Source organism: Lethenteron reissneri, chromosome 49 (assembly GCF_015708825.2).
Source record: "Lethenteron reissneri isolate LAM-NWPU_2019-01 chromosome 49, ASM1570882v1, whole genome shotgun sequence".
In the NCBI taxonomy this organism is placed as follows: Eukaryota; Metazoa; Chordata; class Hyperoartia; order Petromyzontiformes; family Petromyzontidae; genus Lethenteron; species Lethenteron reissneri.
In genome coordinates this window covers 2,862,387-2,884,205 of record NC_083827.1, presented here as the reverse complement: position 1 = coordinate 2,884,205, position 21,819 = coordinate 2,862,387, and the positions used below count along the sequence as shown (strand labels likewise).

Here is a 21,819-nt window from a genome sequence, read left to right as displayed (position 1 = left end):
ACCGTACGTAACCAATGGTGGTAAACGGAGGTGCGGGAATAGAGTTGAATTTTGAGAGAATGGATACATTTCCGGAAATTAATTAATCTCGCGTACACATTGTGCATTACACGTTTAAAAAATAGCACGTCTTTAAAGCTATAACTTTTCATCTGTATGCAACGAACACCGCTATAACTTCACATTATAAACGTAATAAATAACGAACGTAACATTTAATAACATTTCAATACCAAACGTGTGCCTACTATTTTATATTAAATTGGTGGTTTTATTCGAAAGCAAATATTACAAATATAGAGAGCTTATCATACGGTGAGAAAACACTTGCAAATATTTACAACAAAAACATTCGGAATATAAAGCACATAAGTAGGTAAATAGTACTAACAAATTGTTAATCTGTTGCATAGTAAAAAATAACTTTACAATTTAAGTTGTAAGAGTAAATAATTACTTATTAACATCAATGATGTCATCTTACTAATTAGGCCTTCATTGTTCCCCGTCCCCCTCTTGCCTGGATGACCGGGCCCAGGTAGGACACTCAAACTAGGCGACGCTTTTAGGTAAGAAACGATGGCTTTGGAATCTTTGTAAAGCTAAACATTTGGATTTAAGATTTAAATATATATACATCTCAAAATCAGCTTGCAATGTAACTCATGATTCGCCGAATTTTGGAGGAAATGTGTCAAAAGTTACCTCATTTGAACTGATCACAGATAATTGCCACGTTTGATTATAATCAATTTAACAAATTATAATTTGTTCATTGTTTTATGCTTTGATAGAGTCTATAATTATCATTTAATAGATATGTTTAATTAATACTGAAATATACCGCAGCAACATGAGTTCAACGCCATCCGGGGTCAACTCCAACTTCACAATCATCACCATCATCAATCTGGTGCCAGGAACAAAAGCACCACTTTGGACGCCGACATTTGCTTGGTTAGAAGTTAAGCATTCGTTGTCCAACAGATGTACTGACCCTCCAGCCATACGAATGTGGAATTTACACAATAGACTGGACTGCCAACACTGATGTGACACTACCAAAAGGCTCAATTGTGCCGGGGAACACTAAAACTTAAAAAAATGTCCGTGCTAATATATTATAACAAGTTTTGCTCGCTGGCTGGCTGGAGGGACGGACAGACGATCACGTGCGCAGGCTGCTCGTGTGCTACAAGGGCAGCACGTGCTACGATGCGTTTGAAACAGTTTCTATCAAATGGCAGTACAAGCAACAATCTGTAAAATTAATTGTAAACACACCAACGTCATCATGCTAAGCAACGACAGCGAACAATAGCAGAGCTACATATGGCAAGCACCCTCATTAAAATCGCCTTGATACGTCAAGGGCATCGTTTTGATTATTACTGCATACGTCAATATGAACAGGCCACCCAGTATCCGTGAAAGGACTCTTGCCTATTACATCAGGAAATTCGGGTGCATATGTTTAGCAGGGCCATATTCTGCCGATGAGACCCAGAGAGGTGGAACCCATTGCATTACAGCGTTTGGCTGCTGAAATAAAGGCTGTTGGAAAACTTTGGTCCACCATTCCAATAGGCTGTTTGAATAAAACATGTTACATTGACATGATAAAACATTTAAAAATATATGTTTTTTTACACATACCGTAGTGTTCTTGTTGAGTACAAAATCGGCAACAACATCGGTGCCATCTAAGGCTGCCCAGGAGGCACATCAACAGATAGCACGACTGATTCCTGAAGCTCAGATGGGCACTGTCGACACGTTCACACTTCATCTTAACTCTTGCCTAATTCCTCAGCGTCCAGAGTTCATCATCACTCCTTTTGGATGTAAATCATGCTCCCAGGCCATCAAAACGTTGAGGTCTCAACTTCCGAACAACTTCGACGGGCCATTCGGGGCCTCCCAGATGGCCGCGGGTCTTCGTCTCAGATGAGGCAGGGCTTGACGTCGTACGAAGAGGCATGGCCAGGTGTACACAGGGACTGGTCGCCCAGGTGCGTGGGCTGTCTGGCGTGGCCGGCGTTCGTTAAGCCCAAGGTAAAGTCCTTTCTGTCTTCAGGTGGAGAGGGGCACAGGAACAGCGGGAAGTCTTCTGCGGGAAAAAAAATGCGTGTGTGATTAAACCAAGGATCGGCCACCAAAATAAAAATAAGAGCCTTTTTTTCGAATTCGGTACCAATATTTAAAGAGCCGCAATGCACGTGAAAACGAAACGGTTTTTGATAAATAGAGTCAAGAAGTAGCCCTTAACAGCTCCGGAGCCGCAGGTTGCCGACTTCTGGGTTAAACAAATCCCAAGGTCGCCCAGGAGGCACATCAACAGATAGCACGACTCCGTGACTTTACCGAAAGAACCAAAGAGTAATTCCTGCAGTCACGAAAGCTTCAAATCAAGTTTGAACCACCTAGACTTGAAGCTTTCGTGACTGCAAGGATTCATATTCTTAGGTTTTTTCGGTAAAGTCACGTAGGTAAAAAATAAAATAAATCCGAAACGTCGTGATTTTATTTTATTTAAATTTTTGACCTACGTGACTTTACCGAAAAAACCTAAGAATTTGAACCACCTCTACGGGGAGGATTTCCACACTACTCAAGACTTAACTTCTAACTTAGCAATCTTTGGAAGAACGTAATCAACCAGCTAATGTGTTAACTGTTGAGTTAGCCGCTTCTCTGTGTTGCATTGCATTACATTTCTAAGTTTACTAGGTTTATTTTCTCAAACTTCCAATTTCTCTCCCCCTGCCGTTTACTCCATTCACTCCCCGTGCCGCTCTCATTGACTTGCTTATTTCTCTGCCCCCCCCCCCCTCTCTATATAATGCCTCACCACAGAGGCCTTGTTTCTCTTTGTGTCTGTGTGTCTCTCTCTCTCCGTGTCTGTGTTTGTCTCTCTCTCTCTCCGAGCTTGCCTGAGGACGTTTGCTTGTGTTGCAATCGAAACGTCGTGTGTTGTATGATTTATTAAATTTAATTTCTACGTGACTTTACCGAAAGAACAAAGAGTAAAGCCTTGTCATCAGAGCCCTGTAGTGCGCTCACTACATTGGTTTACAATAGGGTTCATAGTTTGTGTTGTATGTATGTACGTATGTTTAACTTCTTTTGCACCATACATAGCCAACCGTGCTAATCGGAGGTACAGCGGAAGGACAACAAACTAAACACAAGAAGCAGTTCTAATGAAATGAGTTTCCAATGAAGATTTAAAAGTGCATAGCTGCAGTGGCTTGCATGGCCACAAAGTCACTCATTTCGGGAAATGTACGATTGGATTTACCGTACATTGACTAGCCATTATAATGTTAAATATATCTGAAATGCAGAAGACACCGGGCATCTGAGAAACAACGATTTATAGGACACGTTAGAAATGGCGTAAGCTCGGTTAAAAATCAAACTTGTTTGCCATTGCTCCGAATAAATAGGAGGAGTTGAGGCATTGGGCATCTGCAAGGGTTCGGTGATTTAGATCTTGGGGCTGATCGGGATCACTCGTAAGTTTAACTATTTAAAAAAATATATTTATTTTATTTTACTAGGTAAGGCCCACTGAGTTATATAGCTTTTTTTCAGAAGCGACCTGGCCACAAATGATAGCTGAACGAAGTGGCTCGTCATCATGTGGACATTTATACCAGCCAAATATTCTAAACGCGTGTTTCTTAATGTGGAGGGAAAATGGGAGGACCTGGAGAAAAATCCACGCGACCACGGGGAAAACATGCAAGCTCCAAATATACAGCAGGCGTCAGGGCCGGGAACGAACCCACGACCTCCTCCATACCAGGCGAGGTAGTTAACATCTCGGGAATAGATCCGGGGTTGGTTTGGGAGCAGGCAGAGGAATCGGAGTATTGGGGTTGATGTCTCGTTTACGGGTGCGGGTCAGGAGACCGGCAAAGTCGATGAGGGATGGGGGAGGCTGTACGGAGTCGCAGTCGTTTTTGGTTCTTTCGGTAAAGTTACGTGACTTTCATACTCTTAGGTTTTTTCGGTAAAGTCACGTAGGTAAAAAATAAATTTAAAAGTTAATAAAAGTAATAATGGAAATTACTTTTATTAACTTTTAATTAAATTTTTTTACCTACGTGACTTTACCGAAAAAACATAAGAGTATGAATTCTTGCAGTCACGAAAGCTTCAAATCTAGAATTACGTGACTTTACCGAAAGAACCAAAGAATAAATTCCTGCAGTCACGAAAGCTTCAAATCAAGTTTGGAGTCGCAGCAGTGGAGTCAGGATGTGACTCAGGCATGGAGGAAGGTCTCAGCGGCAGCTGGGGTAAAACAAGATATTCGTATTGTTTACATGCCCTCATACATGTAAGGCAGTGCAGTTATTGTATCTGCCGCCATCCCTGAGTCAGTGGTAGATGGAGTACATGGCAGGGTCACTCTCTCAAGGACGGTTGGCTACGTACGGTGCGAAAGAAGTTCATCATGATCCATGGGCAGGTAGCCCTTAGATGCCCACTGCACATGGCATTTGTTTCCACTTTCCTCTGTCTTGCCAATATGCTCAAGTATTGCCACATCTTTCTGGCACCAATCGCTTAAGTCGTCAAGCCATTCTGTTAAGCCTTCCTTTCAAGTTCAACATAACATAATACACTTTATCGACCTCAGAGAGATGATGTGGCCGAGTCGGCCCCCAACCATGATTTGAACTTGTGAACTTTCCGCTTGTTTGCCAAGTGCCCTAACCGCAGCACCACTCATCATCCACCGCTGTAAATCATCATGAATCATTTACAACCGTCGGTCAATCCACTGCTGGACGAAGGTCTGTCCAACATGTTGTTTACGGGGGATTTGTTTAACTATACTTCACCACTCTGGTCAGTGCAGGTTCGTTATGGGGGAGGGGGGAGGGCAGTAATGATTCAAACGTCACTCGCCACTGACTGATGCTAGCTGACTCATCGCATTCGAAGCGCAGTCCGCTCACCATTGCACCACCGCTCCGCCCCCCCCCCCCACAGCAAATGTCCGTATGTTTACTCCAGTATATTTATACACGTTATAAAATTAGCTCCGTGCGTGCGTACGTCCTGTGCGTACCGAGTGTGTCACTGTGCGCTGGGCGTGTGTGCGTGAGAGAGAGAGAGAGAAGTCTGCTTTCCTTCACGCTCCACAGGAGGGGAGAGATACAAATCGTGGGTGGTCCCGGAGAGCACAGCAGCCGAACGGGACCCGCACGGGGCTGGGGTTTGTGTGGGCTTTGTAAGGGTGGCTGGATCCTGGAGTCTGGTGTCGGGGGGCGGAATGGGAGCTATTGCAGAAAGTCTCGCGGACGGCGAGTGTTTTAGCACTCGGCGCAGAGTTTACACACCCAGTGTTTAAATTTCAGCCGGAACAAGTCCGGAACGCTGTTCCAGGAATTATGTTGGTGCGACAACATCCATCTCGAACCTGCGCTCTTCCCCCGTGATACTGCGGTGGTGTGGAATACATGATACAATTATTCAACTGGAAGTGTCCTACGCCGATGAGCCCCACTCTCCAAGCCAACCCTGGCAGCCTTCCGGAAAATATCGAATGAGAATGTAATCCCTGCACAAAGACAAAGCTCACCCGTACAGCCTTAACAGTCTGTCGAGGAAAGTGATGTTAGCGAGTATCATCTATGAAGGCTGGCACGCCACTCGAGGGGTGGGTGGCCAGCACAACCCCCGACCGCCTTTGTCTCCCTAATGGCGATGTTTACACACCGCACCAGGTACTCATTTGAGGCTGAGTCGACCTAGGGGATGTCCAGTACCGGTTCAGATAATCGACACCGGGTCACCGGGTTCTAAGCGCGGGACGCTAACCGCTGCGCCACCGCTCCCACGCGCACAATCCCAAACTTCGATCAAATCACCCGCATCTCACGGCTATCTCCTCAGATCTCGGAAGTTCAGCTGGGCTGGGCATGCATCGTGCTTGCATGCGTGGCCATCCACCACGTATAAAAACGGGCGCTGTATGGGCTGCTCCGAGGCCGAGTTGTTGTGCGGCCTTCTGTTTGATGCCACCAACTCGTCGACAGCCTTCGCTCAGTGGGAAGCCGCTAATTCACCGCTTCCCCCACAGTCTCGCGCCTCCCGATGAGAATTGTTGGCTACGTACGGTGCGAAAGAAGTGAAACACACGCTAAGTCAGATCTGGAACTTCCTTCCCCCCGCCATCAATTGCTGTCCACTGCCTTCCCCTGTTTAATTTTAGGCCTAAGATATATATATATATATATTTGTTTTATTCCTCTGCCTGTGACTGACTGACTGCAGACTCTATTCAAATAAACACGCTCTCTGTTTCTGTGCAGCGTCTCCAGATTCAGCCGCATTGACAGAGGCTATACACATCCACATTGTACTGCATTGTATGTTATTGTACGCCTCAGTGCATGCATTGAGATTGGTTGTCTTGGAACTTGTTTGTGATTCTAAGTTCGTGGTTGCTACCACCAGCGGTGCTTAATTTCAGCCGGAAGAATCTGGAACCCCGTTCTGGGAATTATTTTGACACGCCACATCAATCTCGCCGTTTATATATAAATAAACCTGCTTATAGGATTATACGGTTCAATAATATTGCATTAGTATGGACAGATGTGCCCTATACTCTAGCGGTAGTGCCTTATGCTGATAGTCCCTACTTCAAGCCAGTCTAGCAGCGTACCGGAAAATATCGAGTGAGATCTGAAGTCCTGGCTGTTCAATTGTGATTTCTAATTCCGTCGGTGCTTGCGAACTTGTTTTATATTTGGGCGAAGTACCCTACAGGGCTGCGCCGTGGAGCCGAGCTTTTGTAATAATTGTAGTTCGTAAACTTTGTTCCCGTGGCACACCGCGGGAAGGGGATTAGGGTCGAGGATGTAATTCGTGGAAGAGGAAAACGGAAACTGGAACGAGAAGAGGTCGAATGGCAAATACGAGGAAATCAACGGAGAAACGCGAGCAAAAGATCAGGAGAGATGAGGATGGGGAGGAAGAGGCTGCATCGGGGGCCTTGATGCAGCTGCACCGACGAGCAGAGTCTGTTTCCACAGGGGGCGGGGAAAGGGCTTAGAGTGGGGGGTGGCCACATTGAAGTCACGTGATTTACAGGAGGCTCGAGCTGATTTAAAATAGACGTTTGTCTTTTTCATGTTTTGTTTTTTTCCAAATTTGGTCGTGTTCACAATGTCACAGCTGTTCCGCCTCACACCGCTGTAGTTGCTTTAAGGGAGCAGATACGCAACTCGATTCTAAGCACGGATAAGACGGTGCCTGTCTGTCCGTCCGTGCAAAGGCACTGCACGTTTTTTACGGAAATAATAAAACTCTGTGAACCAATGCTACGAAACTCACTCCATGGCTCAGCAACACCGATGTCCACATGTATGCAGCATTTAACCGAGATTATGAAACTAAATGCACTTCCAAAACAAAATCACTTCATGAATATATAAAAGTTACATTATGCTGCTCTAAGCAAATGGTGTTAGCACAAGCACCTAATGTCTGTGTCTGTACGTTTGTGTGTGGTGTGTTTGTGTATTTGTGTGTGATGTGTTTGTGTATTTGTGTGTGGTGTGTTTGTGTATTTGTGTGTGGTGTGTTTGTGTATTTGTGCGTGGTGTGTTTGTGTGTGGTGTGTTTGTGTATTTGTGTGTGGTGTGTTTGTGTATTTGTGTGTGGTGTGTTTGTGTATTTGTGTGTGGTGTGTTTGTGTATTTGTGTGTGGTGTGTTTGTGTATTTGTGTGTGGTATGTTTGTGTGTTTGTGTGTGGTATGTTTGTGTGTGGTGTGTTTGTATATGTGTGTGTGGTGTGTTTGTGTATGGTGTGTTTGTGTATTTGTGTGTGGTGTGTTTGTGTATTTACGTGTGGTGTGTTTGTGTATTTGTGCGTGGTGTGTTTGTGTGTTTGTGTGTGGTGTGTTTGTGTATTTGTGCGTGGTGTGTTTGTGTATTTGTGCGTGGTGTGTTTGTGTATTTGTGTGTGGTGTGTTTGTGTATGTGTGTGTGGTGTGTTTGTGTATTTGTGCGTGGTGTGTTTGTGTATTTGTGCGTGGTGTGTTTGTGTATTTGTGTGTGGTGTGTTTGTGTATTTGTGCGTGGTGTGTTTGTGTATTTGTGCGTGGTGTGTTTGTGTATTTGTGCGTGGTGTGTTTGTGTATTTGTGTATGGTGTGTTTGTGTATTTGTGTGTGGTGTGTTTGTGTATTTGTGCGTGGTGTGTTTGTGTATTTGTGTATGGTGTGTTTGTGTATTTGTGTGTGGTGTGTTTGTGTATTTGTGCGTGGTGTGTTTGTGTATTTGTGCGTGGTGTGTTTGTGTATTTGTGCGTGGTGTGTTTGTGTATTTGTGCGTGGTGTGTTTGTGTATTTGTGCGTGGTGTGTTTGTGTATTTGTGCGTGGTGTGTTTGTGTATTTGTGCGTGGTGTGTTTGTGTATTTGTGCGTGGTGTGTTTGTGTATTTGTGTGTGGTGTGTTTGTGTATTGTGCGTGGTGTGTTTGTGTATTTGTGCTATGGTGTGTTTGTGTTTGTGTATGGTGTGTTGTGTATTTGTGTGTGGTATGTTGTGGTGTTTGTGTGTGGGTGTTGTGTGTTTGTGTGTGGTGTGTTTGTGTATTTGTGCGTGGTGTGTTTTTGTATTTGTGTGTGGTGTGTTTGTGTATTTGTGTGTGGTGTGTTTGTGTATTTGTGTGTGGTGTGTTTGTGTATTTGTGTGTGGTGTGTTTGGTATTTGTGTGTGGTATGTTTGTGTATTTGTGTGTGGTGTGTTGTGTATTGTGTGTGGTGTGTTTATGTATTTGTGTATGGTGTGTTTGTGTATTTGTGTGTTGTGTGGTTGTGTATTTGTGTGTGGTGTGTTTGTGTGTGGTGTGTTTGTGTATTTGTGTGTGGTGTGTTTGTGTATTTGTGTGTGGTTGTGTTTGGTGTGTTTGTGTGTGGTGTGTTTGTGTATTTGTGTGTGGTGTGTTTGTGTATTGTGTGTTTGTGTGTGGTATGTTTGTGTATTTGTGTGTGGTGTGTTTGTGTATTTGTGCATTTGTGCGTGGTGTGTTTGTATGTGGTGTGTTTGTGTGTGGTATGTTTGTGTATTTGTGTGTGGTGTGTTTGTGTATTTGTGTTTGGTGTGTTTGTGTATTTGTGTGTGGTGTGTTTGTGTGTGGTGTGTTTGTGTATTTGTGTGTGGTGTGTTTGTGTATTTGTGTGTGGTGTGTTTGTGTGTGGTGTGTTTGTGTATTTGTGTGTGGTGTGTGTGGTGTATTTGTGTGTGGTGTGTTTGTGTATTTGTGTGTGGTGTGTTTGTGTATTTGTGTGTGGTGTGTTTGTGTATTTGTGTGTGGCGTATTTGTATGTGGTGTGTTTGTGTGTGGTGTGTTTGTGTGTGGTGTGTTTGTGTATTTGTGTGTGGTGTGTTTGTGTATTTGTGTGTGGTGTGTTTGTGTATTTGTGTGTGGTGTGTTTGTGTATTTGTGTGTGGTGTGTTTGTGTATTTGTGTGTGGCGTATTTGTATGTGGTGTGTTTGTGTGTGGTGTGTTTGTGTGTGGTGTGTTTGTGTATTTGTGTGTGGTGTGTTTGTGTATTTGTGTGTGGTGTGTTTGTGTATGTGTGTGTGGTGTGTTTGTGTGTGGTGTGTTTGTGTATCTGTGTGTGGTGTGTTTGTGTATTTGTGTGTGGTGTGTTTGTGTGTGGTGTGTTTGTGTATTTGTGTGTGATGTGTTTGTGTATTTGTGTGTTTGTGTATTTGTGTGTGGTGTTTGTGTATTTGTGTGTGGTGTGTTTGTGTGTGGTGTGTTTGTGTGTTTGTGTGTGGTGTGTTTGTGTATTTGTGTGTGATGTGTTTGTTTATTTGTGTGTTTGTGTATTTGTATGTGGTGTGTTTGTGTATTTGTGTGTGGTGTGTTTGTGTATTTGTGTGTGGTGTGTTTGTGTGTGGTGTGTTTGTGTATGTGTGTGTGGTGTGTTTGTGTATGGTGTGTTTTTGTATTTGTGTGTGGTGTGTTTGTGTGTTTGTGTGTGGTGTGTTTGTGTATGTGTGTGGTGTGTTTGTGTATTTGTGTGTGGTGTGTTTGTGTATTTGTGTGTGGTGTGTTTGTGTATTTGTGTGTGATGTGTTTGTGTATTTGTGTGTGGTGTGTTTGTGTATGGTGTGTTTGTGTATTTGTGTGTGGTGTGTTTGTGTATTTGTGTGTGGTGTGTTGGTGTATTTGTGTGTGGTGTGTTTGTGTATTGTGTGTGGTGTGTTTGTGTATTTGTGTGTGGTGTGTTTGTGTATTTGTGCGTGGTGTGTTTGTGTATGTGTGTGTGGTGTGTTTGTGTATGGTGTGTGTTTGTGTATTTGTGGTGGTGTGTTTGTGTATGTGTGTGGTGTGTTTGTGTATTGGTGTGTTTGTGTATTTGTGTGTGGTGTGTTTGTGTATTTGTGTGTGGTGTGTTTGTGTATTTGTGTGTGGTGTGTTTGTGTATTTGTGTGTGGTGTGTTTGTGTATTTGTGTGTGGTGTGTTTGTGTATTTGTGTGTGGTGTGTTTGTGTATTTGTGTGTGGGTTTGTGTATTTGTGTGTGGTGTTTGTGTATTTGTGTGTGGTGTGTTTGTGTGTGGTGTGTTTGTGTATGTGTGTGTGGTGTGTTTGTGTATTTGTGTGTGGTGTGTTTGTGTGTATTTGTGTGTGGTGTGTTTGTGTGTTTGTGTGTGGTGTGTTTGTGTGTTTGTGTGTGGTGTGTTTGTGTATTTGTGTGTGGTGTGTTTGTGTATTTGTGTGTGGTGTGTTTGTGTATTTGTGTGTGGTGTGTTTGTGTATTTGTGTGTGGTGTGTTTGTGTATTTGTGTGTGGTGTGTTTGTGTGTGGTGTGTTTGTGTGTGGTGTGTTTGTGTATGGTGTGTTTGTGTGTGGTGTGTTTGTGTTCGTGTGTGGTGTGTTTGTGTATTTGTGTGTTGTGTGTTTGTGTATTTGTGTGTGGTGTGTTTGTGTATTTGTGTGTGGTGTGTTTGTGTATTTGTGTGTGGTGTGTTTGTGTATTTGTGCGTGGTGTGTTTGTGTATTTGTGTGTAGTGTGTTTGTGTATTTGTGTGTGGTGTGTTTGTGTATTTGTGCGTGGTGTGTTTGTGTATTTGTGCGTGGTGTGTTTGTGTGTTTGTGTATGGTGTGTTTGTGTATTTGTGTGTGGTGTGTTTGTGTATTTGCATGTGGTGTGTTTGTGTATTTGTGTGTCGTGTGTTTGTGTATTTGTGTGTGGTGTGTTTGTGTATTTATGTGTGGTGTGTTTGTGTATTTGTGTGTGGTATGTTTGTGCATTTGTGTGTGGTGTGTTTGTGTATTTGTGTGTGGTGTGTTTGTGTATTTGTATGTGGTGTGTTTGTGTATTCGTGTGTATTGTGTTTGTGTATTTGTGTGTGGTGTGTATATATGCGTATTTTTATTTTGTGTGTATTGTATGTTTTGTATTTATGTGTTTACGTATACGTGTATCTGTGTGCTTGTGTAATACGTACATTTGTGTGTTTATGTGTTTGCGTATTTGTGAGTTTACGTATTTGTGTTTTTGTATATTTGTGTCTTTGCGTTTGTGTGTTTCTGTGTGCACATTTCTGAGTACAATTCATTCCCCGAACAAATGGATGCTCCTTAGCAGACTGGCTTGTCCGTTTAGTTTTATAATTAGCGCAAAACAAATATTGATTGCAATTATGTGCAGCATGCATTAAATATTGTAACTATATTTTAGGCTTGCCTACTATACGATATAAAATTTCACGATGTGATAATTATGCCAATATCAGTTTCCCATAACCTTGTACGTGTATTTCACATTTGTATTGTCCCAGTAAACATACCAACGTTGGGTCACCGTTGATATGTGGTTGGAACCATTGTCCCAACGTCGGCCCATCGTTGTCTCTATGCCTTTCCGTACTTCCAGTTCAAATAAAGTTTGCGTACAAGTTATTTAATAGCAGTTCACTCAACACACACGCCTGCTCTAAAACTTCTAATCATTACATATTTACATCCTAGAATTGTTAAAACGCTCATTCTGTCAGGTACACTAAGAATGAGCATATTTATACAATAACTAGCTGTACTACCCGGCTTCGCCCGGGACTTGTATCTACCACAGCCGGCCGCCTTTGTCTCCCCAGTGGCGATGTTAATACGCTACAGTAGTTAAGTTACTCGTTTGAGGCAGAGTCGACCTAGGGGAGGTTCAAATAATCGTCACCGGTGGTGGCCGTGAGCGGGAATCGAACTGGGTTTGCCGGGTTGGTAGCGCAGCGTAGCGTTAAGCACTACACCCATCGCTCCTCACACACCACACACGCACAGACACACACACAGACACACACACAGACAGAAACACACACACAGACAGCACGCTAACCACTACACTACCGCTCCCCACACACCACACACGCACACACACAGACACACACACAGACACACACACAGACACACACACACAGACACACACACACAGACACAGGCAGCACGCTAAGCACTACACTACCGTTCCCCCTACACAACACACGCGCGCGCGTCCATAGGTACACATACACGCGCTTGCTGCAGACACACACGACTTTCAGGGTGCATACGGCAGTAAACGACTGAAATAATAAAGCGGCAATGCTGTGTAAGGAACGCCTTAGACCCGCATTATACATTTGTGTAATGCGAGCGTAAACACACAAACACACACACAATACACACACACATACATGCAGACACACAGACAGACACATAACACACATACATACACACACATACAAACACATACATAGACACACACATACATACACACAAACACATCCACAGACGTACATACACACATACATACAGGCACGCAGACATACACATAAACACATACAAAAAAACCCACATACATACACACACACATACATACACACAAACACATGCACACACATACATACACACATGCATACAGACACACAGACATACACATAAACACATACACACATACACATGACCCGGCTTCGCCCGGGACTTGGATCCACCACGGCGGCAAAACCGACATACATACACACACAGACATACACACAAACACATACACACACATACATACACACATGCATACAGACACACAGACATACACATAAACACATACACATGACCCGGCTTCGCCCGGGACTTGGATCCACCACGGCGGCAAAACCGACATACATACACACACAGACATACACACAAACACATACACACACATACATACACACATGCATACAGACACACAGACATACACATAAACACATACACATGACCCGGCTTCGCCCGGGACTTGGATCTACCACGCCCAGCCGCCTTTGTCTCCCAAGTGCCGATGTTAATACGCCACACCAGTTACTCGTTTGAGGCTGAGTGGACCTAGGGGAGGTTCAAATAATCGTCACCGGTGGTGGCCGTGAGCGGGAATGGAACTGGGTTCGCCGGGTTGGTAGCGCAGCGTAGCGTTAAGCACTACACCCACCGCTCCTCACACACCACACACGCAGACACACACAGACAGACACAGACAGACACACACACACAGACACACAGACAGCACGCTAAGCACTACACTACCGCTCCCCACACACCACACACGCACACACACAGACACACACACAGACACACGCAGACACACACAGACAGACACAGACAGACACACACACACACACAGACACAGACAGCACGCTAAGCACTACACTACCGTTCCCCCTACACAACACACGCGCGCGCGTCCATAGGTACACATACACGCGCTTGCTGCAGACACACACGACTTTCAGGGTGCGTAAGGCAGTAAACGACTGAAATAATAAAGCGGCAATGCTGTGCGAGGAACGCCTTAGACCAGCAACACATTTGTGTAATGCGAGCGTAAACACACAAACACATACAAACACATACAACAACAACAACAACCGCCATTCGCCACTAAGTGGCGGTGACGTCACCACGATGCTTGTGCCAGGCCAAGTGCACCTTGAGGCCACGTGAAGTGTCGAAAGCCCGCTGGCAGGAGGTCACGGGGCAGACCCAGCAGGTGCCACGGGTCGACTGACCGAGATGACCGAGATGACTGGCTGATGCACCACCTGTGCCCCCTACTGTGCCAACTTGCTGTGCTTTAGCCACCCGGCGCTCCGCTCGTTGTTGTGAGCGTCGCTCCTCCGCCCTCCGTTGTTGTTGGAGGGCGACTGCCTCCAACTGCCCAGTAGCGTCCTTCACGAGCCTCCTCCACTGAGGCCGATCTTGACACCGCTGGTACCAGTCATCGGCAAGTCCACTCAGCTCCACGTCCTCCTGTACCACATCACTCCATCTCTTCTCCAGCCCGTGCCGCGCCCGTCTAGCCCCCTCGATCCGGCCGAACAAAAGCTGTTTAGGCATGCGGTGGCTGGGCATGCGGGCTACATGACCCAGCCAACGCAGCCTTGCCTGCCGGAGGAGCTCACTGATGGGACTTTGCCCAGATCTTTCAAGGATTTGTGAGCTCCTCACACAATCCAGCCTGGTTAAACCCAGGATGGATCGTAGGCAGGCCAGCCTAAATGTTTCCAACCGGCGAAGATGCTCCACCAGGGGGGTCCACGTCTCGCAAGCGTAGAGAAGGGAGGGAATGACCGTGGCCGAGAAGACCTGAAGCTTCGTGCGGAGCGACAGACCAGGTAGCTTCCACACAGCGTTACGTAACCGATGAAAAGATATTGCCGCTCGACTGATTCGGAGTGAGACCTCTGCTGATAGACTGGAGCCGGTCATAAGCACACTGCCCAGGTATGGGAAACTCTCCACTCTCTCCACAACTGCCCCATCACCAATTGGGAGTTGTGGGGGTGGAGTGTCCGATGGTACAAAATACCCAGGCAGGTGCTTAGTTTTGGTGGGGCTGATGGTAAGGCCCCACCTCTTAGTGGCACGCTCCAGTCTCAGCAGCAGCGTCTCCAACTCCTCCTCTGAGTGAGCAGCTATTACCAAATCATCGGCATACATAACGTGGTTGACCAATAGGGAGCCATCCCTTGATCGCACCCGGGCGTCGATCAGCCTCCCATTATATCTGTACCAAATGGAAATTCCCCCGGTACAGCTATTGAAGGCTTCACGAACTACGCGGTCAAAATAGATGTTAAATAATGTGGGAGCCAGAGGACATCCCTGTCGCACCCCAAGGTGTACAGGGAAAGGCTCCGACTCCCGGCCACGTAGTTTTACCCGGGCCCGCTCACCATCATGAAGGTCCTTAATGATCGTGAGCAGAGGGTCAGGGACTCCGAAAGCACGAAGAACAACCCAGAGCCCAGGCCTACTGATGGTATCATAGGCCTTGACCAGGTCAATAAAGCAGAGATGTAGGTCTTTTTGGAATTCCCTACACCTCTGCTGTAGCAGACGGACAGAAAATATGGCATCTGTGCAGGACCGCCCTTTCCTGAAACCGCATTGGGGCTCCGCAAGCCTCTCCTCAGCGTGCCTAGCAAGGCGATGTTGAATAATCCTTGCCAGGACCTTACCCGGCACACTGAGGAGTGAGATGCCCCTGTAGTTGTTACAGTCGGTACGGTCCCCCTTCTTAAAGAGGGGAACCACCAGGGCATCCTTCCAGTCCTGCGGAACCCGTCCAGTGGTCCAGACTGTTGTTATGATGTCATATAGGGCAGTCTGTGCACAAACGCCACCCTCCCTCAGCATTTCGCTTGGGAGATCATCTCTGCCCGATGCCTTCCCTGGTCTCAGACTCCGGATCGCCCTCAGTACTTCCTCAACAGCTGGCACCTCAGCCAGCCACTCACAGGGGGTGACCTCTTCCAATATTTGAGGCACCGCAGCCTCAGCAGGGTTATCACCACTTTGTGCCATGATGTTTTCCTGGCTGAGAGAATTTCCCTCCCCCAGGACCTCACAGAAATGCTCAGCAAATCTGCAAACCTGTTCCTGGGGGTCGGAGATTGGATCACCGTTTTTTCCTCTAATGATGGTAATAGGTGTGGCGCTGCAGGTTACTTTTTTGATGGAGTTAAATAGTGATTTGTGATCACGGGCCACTGAGGCAGACTCCATCTCCTCAGCAACCCGCGACCACCACCCATCCTTACAGCGCCTTACGGCTCTCCGAACTTCTGAGCGAAGGCTGCGGTAAACCTCCTCATTCTCTGACGTGGGATGCTGTAGGCGATGAGAGTGGGCCTGACGCTTTTTCTCAATTAACCTGAACACCTCCTCTGTCAGCCAGGGTTTCTGGGGAGGTCTGGACCGCGTACCCAAAGCAGCCATTGCAGCTGCATGAGTCACAGTCTTAAACCTCGCCCATTTCCCCTCGACATCAGGTGGAGTGGGGGACGATGCCAACCCCAGCTGCAAGCGATGATGAAATTCTCGCTTGCAACTTTCATCAGCTAACTGAGACCAGGCCACTTTTGGTTGGAATGGGATCCTGGGTGTACACCCACCACCGGAGTGGAAGAAAGGCAGGCGCATCTTACAGATGACTAGTCGATGGTCAGAGGAGAGATCAGCTCCACGGTAGGTCCTGGTGTCAAGGACATGGGTTCGCATCCGCTGGTCCGTCACTATGTAGTCCAGCAGATGTTCTTGCTTGGACCCGGCATGTATCCATGATGTTGTGTGGATGCGCCGATGCCGGAAGAGCGTGTTGGTAATTACAAGCCCATGGGCTGCACAAAAATCTAGCAGCCTCCTACCGTTATTATTGAGCTGATCTGGCCCATGCCTTCCAATCACTCCAGACCAGGTATCAGCATCATGACCAACTCGGGCATTGAAGTCACCCAACAAGATGACTCTGTCCCGAGTGGCCACTTTAGCCAGCACCTGTGACAGGAGGTCATAGAAAGAGTCTGACTCATCGGCTTTGCCTGCATCCCTCCACGGATGTTCGTCTTCGGTGGGGGCATAAGTAACCACGACCACCACTCCTCGCCTCTGGTTGATGGGAAGGCGAGCCCAAAGTATCCTGGGGCTTACAGCTTCCCACACCTCACCGCCACGCTCCCACGCCCCCTTCATTCTTTTGTTCAGAAGAAGAGCCACACCCTGTTGTTTGGCAGTCTCCTGCCCCGAGTAGAGGACTGTCCACCCCTCATGGTGGCAGGAGCCAGAACCGGTCCACCGGACCTCCTGAATGCCACAGAGATCCAGGCGGTACCGGTCCAGCTCCAGACAGAGGAGTGGCAGCCTCTCTTCCGCAGTGAGCGTTAGAACATTCCACGTGGCCATCCGCAATGGTTTTTTGTTGTTTCTGGAGGAGCCCCGAGGGTGAAAATTCAATCTCCTGGCTCCGCCAAATGAGGTTTGGCCAGGAGACGTCATAAAAGCCTGTCCCCCCGGGGCCTCCGGCACAAGCTTATTTGTTACAGGTTTATGTTTAATTCGTGGTTTAGTGGTGGTTAATTGAAGGTGGAGGGGTTACCAGCCCCTCACACCCGTCCAGAGCCCCCGTTTAGCCACTGTGGTGGTCACAGACGCCATGAGGGGAGAGGCCAATGGGCATTGGCCCTCCCCCCACAGCACTGCCCACGACAGTGTTGCCCTGTCCGGCACACACAGACATACACATACACACAAACACACACATACATGCACACAAACACATACACAATACACACACACATACATGCAGACACAGACAGACACATAACACACATACATACACACACATACACACACATACATAGACACACACATACATAGACACACACATGCATACACACAAACACATGCACACACGTACATACACACATACATAGAGACACGCAGACATACACATAAAGACATAAAAAAAAACCCACATACATACACACACACATACACACAACAACAACAACCGCCATTCGCCACTAAGTGGCGGTGACGTCACCACGATGCTTGTGCCAGGCCAAGTGCACCTTGAGGCCACGTGAAGTGTCGAAAGCCCGCTGGCAGGAGGTCACGGGGCAGACCCAGGTGCCACTGGTCGACTGACCGAGATGACCGAGATGACTGGCTGATGCACCACCTGTGCCCCCTACTGTGCCAACTTGCTGTGCTTTAGCCACCCGGCGCTCCGCTCGTTGTTGTGAGCGTCGCTCCTCCGCCCTCCGTTGTTGTTGGAGGGCGACTGCCTCCAACTGCCCAGTAGCGTCCTTCACGAGCCTCCTCCACTGAGGCCGATCTTGACACCGCTGGTACCAGTCATCGGCAAGTCCACTCAGCTCCACGTCCTCCTGTACCACATCACTCCATCTCTTCTCCAGCCCGTGCCGCGCCCGTCTAGCCCCCTCGATCCGGCCGAACAAAAGCTGTTTAGGCATGCGGTGGCTGGGCATGCGGGCTACATGACCCAGCCAACGCAGCCTTGCCTGCCGGAGGAGCTCACTGATGGGACTTTGCCCAGATCTTTCAAGGATTTGTGAGCTCCTCACACAATCCAGCCTGGTTAAACCCAGGATGGATCGTAGGCAGGCCAGCCTAAATGTTTCCAACCGGCGAAGATGCTCCACCAGGGGGGTCCACGTCTCGCAAGCGTAGAGAAGGGAGGGAATGACCGTGGCCGAGAAGACCTGAAGCTTCGTGCGGAGCGACAGACCAGGTAGCTTCCACACAGCGTTACGCAACCGATGAAAAGATATTGCCGCTCGACTGATTCGGAGTGAGACCTCTGCTGATAGACTGGAGCCGGTCATAAGCACACTGCCCAGGTATGGGAAACTCTCCACTCTCTCCACAACTGCCCCATCACCAATTGGGAGTTGTGGGGGTGGAGTGTCCGATGGTACAAAATACCCAGGCAGGTGCTTGGTTTTGGTGGGGCTGATGGTAAGGCCCCACCTCTTAGTGGCACGCTCCAGTCCCAGCAGCAGCGCCTCCAACTCCTCTTCTGAATGAGCAGCTATTACCAAATCATCGGCATACATAACGTGGTTGACCAATAGGGAGCCATCCCTTGATCGCACCCGGGCGTCGATCAGCCTCCCATTATATCTGTACCAAACGGAAATTCCCCCGGTACAGCTATTGAAGGCTTCACGAACTACGCGGTCAAAATAGATGTTAAATAATGTGGGAGCCAGAGGACATCCCTGTCGCACCCCAAGGTGTACAGGGAAAGGCTCCGACTCCCGGCCACGTAGTTTTACCCGGGCCCGCTCACCATCATGAAGGTCCTTAATGATCGTGAGCAGAGGGTCAGGGACTCCGAAAGCACGAAGAACAACCCAGAGTCCAGTCCTACTGATGGTATCATAGGCCTTGACCAGGTCAATAAAGCAGAGATGTAGGTCTTTTTGGAATTCCCTACACCTCTGCTGTAGCAGACGGACAGAAAATATGGCATCTGTGCAGGACCGCCCTTTCCTGAAACCGCATTGGGGCTCCGCAAGCCCCTCCTCAGCGTGCCTAGCAAGGCGATGTTGAATAATCCTTGCCAGGACCTTACCCGGCACACTGAGGAGTGAGATGCCCCTGTAGTTGTTACAGTCTGTGCGGTCCCCCTTCTTAAAGAGGGGGACCACCAGGGCATCCTTCCAGTCCTGCGGAACCCGTCCAGTGGTCCAGACTGTTGTTATGATGTCATATAGGGCAGTCTGTGCACAAACGCCACCCTCCCTCAGCATTTCGCTTGGGAGATCATCTCTGCCCGGTGCCTTCCCTGGTCTCAGACTCCGGATCGCCCTCAGTACTTCCTCAACAGCTGGAACCTCAGCCAGCCACTCACAGGGGGTGACCTCTTCCAATATTTGAGGCACCGCAGCCTCAGCAGGGTTATCCCCACTTTGTGCCATGATGTTTTCCTGGCTGAGAGAATTTCCCTCCCCCAGGACCTCACAGAAATGCTCAGCAAATCTGCAAACCTGTTCCTGGGGGTCGGAGATTGGATCACCGTTTTTTCCTCTAATGATGGTAATAGGTGTGGCGCTGCAGGTTACTTTTTTGATGGAGTTAAATAGTGATTTGTGATCACGGGCCACTAAGGCAGACTCCATCTCCTCAGCAACCCGCGACCACCACCCATCCTTACAACGCCTTACGGCTCTCCGAACTTCCGAGCGAAGGCTGCGGTAAACCTCCTCATTCTCTGACGTGGGATGCTGTAGGCGATGAGAGTGGGCCTGTCGCTTTTTCTCAATTAACCTGAACACCTCCTCTGTCAGCCAGGGTTTCTGGGGAGGTCTGGACCGCGTACCCAAAGCAGCCATTGCAGCTGCATGAGTCACAGTCCTAAACCTCGCCCATTTACCCTCGACATCAGGTGGAGTGGGGGACGATGCCAACCCCAGCTGCAAGCGATGATGAAATTCTCGCTTGCAACTTTCATCAGCTAACTGAGACCAGGCCACTTTTGGTTGGAATGGGATCCTGGGTGTACACCCACCACCGGAGTGGAAGAAAGGCAGGCGCATCTTACAGATGACTAGTCAATGGTCAGAGGACAGATCAGCTCCACGGTAGGTCCTGGTGTCAAGGACATGGGTTCGCATCCGCTGGTCCGTCACTATGTAGTCCAGCAGATGTTCTTGCTTGGACCCGGCATGTATCCATGATGTTGTGTGGATGCGCCGATGCCGGAAGAGCGTGTTGGTAATTACAAGCCCATGGGCTGCACACAAATCTAGCAGCCTCCTACCGTTATTATTGAGCTGATCTGGCCCATGCCTTCCAATCACTCCAGACCAGGTGTCAGCATCATGACCAACTCGGGCATTGAAGTCACCCAACAAGATGACTCTGTCCCGAGTGGCCACTTTAGCCAGCACCTGTGACAGGAGGTCATAGAAAGCGTCTGACTCATCGGCTTTGCTTGCATCCCTCCACGGATGTTCGTCTTCGGTGGGGGCATAAGTAACCACGACCACCACTCCTCGCCTCTGGTTGATGGGAAGGCGAGCCCAAAGTATCCTGGGGCTTACAGCTTCCCACACCTCACCGCCACGCTCCCACGCCCCCTTCATTCTTTTGTTCAGAAGAAGAGCCACACCCTGTTGTTTGGCAGTCTCCTGCCCCGAGTAGAGGACTGTCCACCCCTCATGGTGGCAGGAGCCAGAACCGGTCCACCGGACCTCCTGAATGCCACAGAGATCCAGGCGGTACCGGTCCAGCTCCCGACAGAGGAGTGGCAGCCTCTCCTCCGCAGTGAGCGTTCGAACATTCCACGTGGCCATCCGCAATGGTTTTTTGTTGTTTCTGGAGGAGCCCCGAGGGTGAAAATTCAATCTCCTGGCTCCGCCAAATGGGGTTTGGCCAGGAGACGTCATACACACAAACACATACATACACATACATACACACATACATAGAGACACACAGACATACACATAAACACAAACACACATACACATGACCCGGCTTCGCCCGGGACTTGGATCCACGATGCCCCGCCGCCTTTGTCTCCCCAGTGACGATGTTGACACACGACAGTAGTTACGCTTTTGAGGCTGAGTGGACCTAGGGGAGGGCCAGGTCCGTTTCAAATAATCGTCAGCGGTGGTGGGCGTGAGTTGGAATCGAACTGGGGTCGCTCAAGCAGCTTAATGACTGTTTGTACAAAGAACATATAAAGAATCGATTATAATAACCAGGCAAGAGCCCACATTATAGACTGCCAGTACACGCACTCAGCTTCATAAGCAGGCTAGAGTGTACATGATAGAGTGGCAGTACGCTCACCGAGCTTAATAAGCAGGCTACAGTGTACATGATAGACTGGCAGTACGCTCACCCAGCTTAATGAGTATTTGTACAGTGAACATTAAAGTAATCGATTGTTGGCGCGTTGGGTTTAAAAGTAATATTAATAGCACACATTGTGGTGGGGGTGTAGTGAAG

At 47.8% G+C, this 21,819-nt stretch overlaps 1 protein-coding gene across 1 annotated transcript in view; it reads right to left on the bottom strand.

Moving 5' to 3' along the window:
- Window positions 1-250: 250 nt before the first annotated feature.
- The window catches only part of LOC133354901 (forkhead box protein F1-A-like), a 32,942-nt gene continuing 11,373 nt past the window's right edge, over window positions 251-21,819 (bottom strand). The window contains exon 3 of the mRNA XM_061572085.1: window positions 251-2,110. Within this exon, the coding sequence (XP_061428069.1) occupies window positions 1,944-2,110 (167 nt within the window). The 3' untranslated portion in view covers window positions 251-1,943. The remainder of the gene's footprint in view (window positions 2,111-21,819) is intronic.